The sequence below is a fragment of the Monodon monoceros genome, unplaced genomic scaffold (genome assembly GCF_005190385.1).
Source record: "Monodon monoceros isolate NGI ecotype Baffin Bay Population unplaced genomic scaffold, NGI_Narwhal_1 Super_Scaffold_3, whole genome shotgun sequence".
Lineage (NCBI taxonomy): Eukaryota > Metazoa > Chordata > Mammalia > Artiodactyla > Monodontidae > Monodon > Monodon monoceros.
The window spans coordinates 94802152-94808151 of record NW_021703780.1 but is presented as its reverse complement, the minus strand read 5'-3'; the positions used below and the strand labels follow the sequence as shown (position 1 = coordinate 94808151).

Below are 6000 nucleotides of genomic sequence, written 5' to 3'. Positions count from 1 at the left end.
TCTCTCTCTCTCTCTCTCTCTCTCTCTCTCTCTCTCTCTCTCTCTCTTCTTCCTCTTAAATATCTGCTCAGTATTCTTTTGAATGAAATAACATTTTAGGGCTTCCCTGGTGGAGCAGTGGTTAAGAGTCTGCCTGCCAATGCAGGGGACACGGGTTCGAGACCTGGTCGGGGAAGATCCCACATGCTGCGGAGCAACTAGGCCCGTGCGCCATAACTACTGAGGCTGCACTCTAGAGCCCGCGAGCCACAGCTACTGAAGACCGCGTGCCACGACTACTGAAGCCTGCGCGCCTAGAGCCTGTGCTCCGCAACAGGAGAGGCCACCACAACGAGAAGCCCGCGCACTGCAACGAAGAGTAGCCCCCGCTCGCCACAACTAGAGAAAGCCTGCGTGCAGCAACGAAGACCCAATGCAGCCAAAAATAATAAATAAATTAAATAAATAAATTTATAAAAAGAAAAGAACATTTTAAATGATTTAGAAGATTTTAGGTTGCGAGAGAGATCCTTTCCTGTTTGGGTTTCATTCCAGATGGACGCACATCTATCTGACTTTGCAGATTGCCTGCCTCTTCCCCTCCTTCTGCTGTCACTGGCGCCAGCTCTTTCCAGGGCTTCCTCATCTGGCTCCACCCTGTAGTACTGTACAGTACTGAGCAGAAAGCACTGGACTGATGGCCGGTAGACAGGAAGTTTTGTCCTGGCTTGACTCATGTGCTGTGAGCCTGCTCTGGATACAAGTTTACTCATTTGTGAAGTAAGGGTTTTAACTAGATAATTTCTAGTGTTTCTCTTTAGTGTTCTCTGATCTGGTTCTTACCCTGTGTGGTGAATGGCTGCTGGTACCTTTCACCCCCGCAGTGACAGTGGGCCAGGGAATGGGGTCTGAAGAGGAGGAGGCTTGGAGGAGGAACTGGAAATACATGGCAAGTAGAAGAGAAATAGAGTAGCCCTTTTGTGACGGGCTGGCAACATGGAGTGGGATTCTGTACAGTGTCAGCTTTATCTTTCTGAAGTGTTCTCTATAACCTAAGATTTGAATAAGTCATATGGGGGAGGTTTTCTCTCCCCTGCAGTTTATGTGGACTTAGCTTTTGAGTTTGAATATTTGACAAAGAAGTATTATTAAATTATTTTTTTAGGGGATGGAGAAGGAGCTCTGTGGCAGATGTTCCAGCCTTGGTGGCTTTCTGATAGGTGTGTATGTATTTATGCATTTCAGACAATAGATGACTTGCTGCGCTGTGGAATTTGCTTCGAATATTTCAACATTGCAATGATGATTCCTCAGTGTTCACATAACTGTAAGTATGTATTGTTTCTCTGAGTTACAAAAATGTGGTTTTTTATATAATGTAGTATTATTTTAACACCAAAGATAAGTACACATTTATTATTTATTTCTCACCTTTAGCTCCTCTATCTTGAAGTTTTAGCATGGTCTTTTCCATGACCTCCCTCTTAAATATTGAATATTTTTTACAAGGCTCCTATATTTTCTACCACCTCCCTCTTGGATACTTTTATGCCTTTTATAACATTCACAGGCATAAAGATTTTGATCACTATATATTGTTATTTGCCCGGCACTTTTAGATGATAAATTTCAGATTTTTCATTTTTAGCAGGATAGGAGATAGGTGGTTCAACCAAGTAGTCCTTGGCATAGAATTTTAAAGTTTAAAAATTCCACTGGGAGAATTCTGCAGCTGGAGAGTATCGCAGGCAGTTTTATCACTTAACTTGCTGTGTGATGGTGGGAAGACTCATATATTGAAATGTGCTTGTACTTCTCTTCGTGAGTCTAGTATGTACATATTTTTTACACTGTAGTTTGACGTATTTAGTGCATGGGGTGCACTTGTCATTGTTCTGGATTTAGCCATCAGTTTATGGATTATCTAGGCTTACGATCGTTCTTATTCTCTACTTTCGAGTTGATTTGCCTTGGAAAGTTAAAAAAAAAGTTAGGCTTAAAAAATGGTTTTAGTGGATAGTAGTAGCTTTGGTGAAAAAGTTTCCGTAGGGAAGACATAATAAGAGGATGGTGGTGGTAGCAACATGGGCATTAGAGATAAACTTAGGCTTGACTCTTAGCTCTCCACTTATTAGATGGGTGAGATTGCAAACGCTCAACATTTCTTCAGATGTGAAACCCTGGTAAGTAGTTTCTGCCTTAGGAGATGGTTGTGAGAATTAAATGTACAGAGTCCAGTGTCTGGCACGTTATAGGGCCTTAATAAATCTTAGTTTCCTTCTAGGCTAGATTCATATTAGGAACCAAGATAAGTTTTGGGGATTGTTTCTAAATATGTGTTAAAATCACCTTTATTTAGGTATGATTTATATGTAGTAAAAGGCATCCATTTTAAGTGCGCAGTAAAATGTACAAGTGTCAACGAGTTTCAACAAATGTTTATACCAGGTAGTGACTACAATTAAAATATTAAACATTTCTATCACTTGATAGAGTTCTCCCCATTATCAGTCAGTATGGCCCCAGGGAATTATATGTGGGTCTGTTTCTGGATTCTCTTCTATTTCATTGATTTTTATGTCTATCCTTGTGCCAGTACTACACTGTCTTAATTACAGTAGCCTTCTAGTAAGTCTTCAAGTCAAGTATTGTAACTACTCCAACGTTGTTTTTCTTTATCAAGATTGTTTTGGTTCTTTTAGGATCTTTGCATTTTATATGCATTTCAATATAAATTTTAGAATCAGGTTGTCAGTTTCTACCAAGAAAAGCCTGCTGGGATGTTCCTTGGGATTGCACTAAATCTAGAGATCTATCTGAGGATATATGACTTTTTTTTTTTTGAGATTTACTTATTTTTTATTTATTTTTGGGTGCGTCGGGTTTTAGTTGCAGCACGTGGGATCTTTGTTGAGGCACGTGGGATCTTTCGTTGCAGCGTGTGGGCTTCTCTCTAGTTGTGGTGTGCGGGTTTTCTCTCTCTAGTTGTGGCACACAGGCTTCAGGGCGCATGGGCTCTGTAGTTGTGGGGTGCAGGTTCCAGGACGCATGGGCTCTGTAGTGTGTGGCACTCAGGCTCTAGTTGAGGCGCGCAAGCTCAGTAGTTGTGACACTTGGGCTTAGTTACCCTGCGGCATGTGGGATCTTCGTTCCCTGACTAGGGATTGAACTTGCGTCCCCTGCATTGTAAGGCAGATTCTTTACCACTGTACCACCAGCGAAGTCCCTATGACTTCTTAACAGTGTTGTCTTCAATGTTAAAATGTTGTCCTAAATTAGAAATAAATCCCAGAAAATAGTCAGGATTATCTTAAAGCAAAAGGGCAGCTTTATTGCTTACAAGGTTTGCAAACAGGGGATATGCAGCCTTTGGCTGTAACCTAAAGTGCCTTTGGGTGTAGGGGGTAAAGAGAGAGGGATTTTTAAAAGCAAACTGTAGAAGTCACAGTTGGGAGACTTGCAAAGAGGATCGGCTGGCCCCTGCAGCCTGACCACAAGTCCTTGAAGCTTGACTATAGTTTTTGATGATTGGCTTGGTCATCAGAGCTTCTAGTTGGGGACGTTTCCAGGTAGGACCATTAGCAGAATCAGAAGTCATAGTTTTCTGTTCTTGGTTTTAATGAGAACATAGAGTACGTAACTGAATCTGGTCTGTCATGACTGCCTGGCTCCGTTTTATTTTGAGTCCCTGTTAGCCACACTGGGCCCATTTTCTAAGTTCCTTACACAGGGATTCCTCTTATTTCTACTTTTCCTTAGGGGATTTTATTTTTATATGAACGCGGTGTGTTCCTCCATTCTTTAGCTCTTCTTTAATTTCTCTCCACAGTGCTGTTAGTTTTCAGTGCACAGGCCTTGCACATAGAAATAAATTTTTTGTATTGACTTTTTATCCTGTGATCTTGCTAAATTCACTTTTTAATTCCAGCATCTTTTTTGTTGATTCCTTAGGAATTTTTATATACACAATCATGTCATCTGTGAATAAAAGCAGTTTTACTTCTTCCTTCCTTAATCTGCATGCCTCATATTTCTAGTTGTTAGACAGGCTAAGTACCTCTAGTAGAATGTTAAAAAGAAGTGGTGTAGCTGAATATCCTTTCTTTATTCCCAGTTTTATGGGGAAAGCTTTCAGTCTTTCAGGCAAAATGTTAGCTGTCAGTTTTGTCGTATTCTTAATACATTTTCATAAATTTATCAGGTTGAGGCAATTCGTCTATGCTCTGAATTAGCTGAGAGTTTTTTTTTTTTAATCATGAATGGTTACTGAATTTTGTCAAGTTTGTTTTTTTTGCATGTATAGAGATGCTGATATGATTTAATTCCTTTATTTTAGAATATGATTAATTACACTGATTTGTTTTTAAATGTTACAACACCCTTGAATTCCTTTCAATAAATTTGTCCATTTAATCTAAGCTGTTGAGTTTATCAGCATAGAGTTTGAAAAATGCTACTCCCTAGGGACTTCCCTGGCAGTCCAGTGGTTAAGACTCTTCCCTTACACTGCAGGGGGTGCGGGTTTGATCCCTGGTCAGGAAAAGAAGTTCCCACATGTCGTGCTGCAACGGCCCAGAAAAAAACAAAACAAAACAAAACAACCTACTCCCTACTGTCCTTCTCTTGTCTGGAGGATATGTAGTGATATTCCCTTTTATCCATATGCTAGAAAGGTGTGTTTTCTTTTTTTTCCTTGATTAATCTAGCTAAAGGTTTATCAATTTTATTGCTGTTTTCAAAGAACCAACTTTTGGTTCATTGTTTTCTGTATTTTATCTTTTTTCTATTTTATTGATTTACGCTTTCAGAATCTTTATTATTTCCTTTCTTTTACTTATATGAGTTTAATTTGCTCTTATATTTCTAGCTTTCTAAGGTAGAAGATGAGATCGATATTAGACCTTCTTTTCCAATATAAACGTTTAAAGCTATAAATTTTCCTTTAAGCCCTGCTTTAGCTACATCCCACAAATTTTGATATGTGAGTTTTCATTTTTGTTTAGTTCAAAGTGTATGCTAATGTCCTTTTTGATTTATTTTTTGACCCATGAGTTATTTAGAAGTCTTTAGTTTAATTTCTAAAAATTTGGGAGTTTTCCTGCTATCTTCCTGTTATTAATGTCTAATTTAATTATGTTCTTTTCAAAACTCAAACAGTTATGTCCGATTTCAGTTTTTGAATCAAACTGAGACTTGTTTTATGGCCCACAATGTGGTCATTCTTGGTTAATGTTTCACGTATACTTTAAAAGAACGTCTGTTCTAGTTGGGCAGAGTGTTCTATGAATGTCAATTAGATCAAGTTGGTTGATACTACTTTTTAAATCTTCTGTATCTCTGCTGGTTCTCTGTGTATTATTTTATCAATACTGAGAGAGGAGTGTCGAAATCTCCAAATACAATTGTGGATTTGTCTGATTTTTCTTTTTACTAATGTAATTTTGTGCTTTATGTATTTTTGAAGCATTTTTATTGGGTACATACACATTTATGATTATTTTGTCTTCCTGATGAATTGGCTGTTTTGTGATTGTGAAATGGCCCTCTTTATCCCTGGTAATGTTCTTTGTTCTAAAGTCTTCTTTTTTTGATATTAATATAGTCACTCCCACTTCTTTAAGATTAGCGTTTTCATGGTTTGTCTTTTTCCATCCTTTTACTTCTCATCTACCTGTGTCTTGATATTTATATTGGACTTTTTTAGACAGTATGTGTTTTGGGTCTTCCCATTCAATCTAGTCTGAAAATATCTATTTTTACTTGGAATATGTAGACATACACTGTATAATATAGTAGCTGCTAGCCTCATGTGGCTATTTATATTTCAGTTAAAATTAATTAAACTTAAATAAAATTAAAACTTTAGATTCCCAGTTCCACTAGCCTCATTTCAAGTGTTGAATAGCACATGTGGCTAGTGGCTGCTGTCTTGGATAGTGCAGATATAGAACATTTCCATCATTGCAGAAAGTTAATTATTGGTAAGGCTGGATCTAGATATACTACCTTGCTTTCTGTTTT

The 6000-nt window shown here is 38.1% G+C and overlaps 1 protein-coding gene across 4 annotated transcripts in view; it reads left to right on the top strand.

Moving 5' to 3' along the window:
• RAD18 (RAD18 E3 ubiquitin protein ligase) overlaps positions 1–6000 on the top strand; it is a 116793-nt gene that overhangs the window by 2998 nt on the left and 107795 nt on the right. For all 4 annotated transcript variants that reach the window (XM_029244090.1, XM_029244089.1, XM_029244092.1 and 1 more), the window contains exon 2: positions 1225–1306. In XM_029244090.1, the coding sequence (XP_029099923.1) occupies positions 1225–1306 (82 nt within the window). The remainder of the gene's footprint in view (positions 1–1224; positions 1307–6000) is intronic.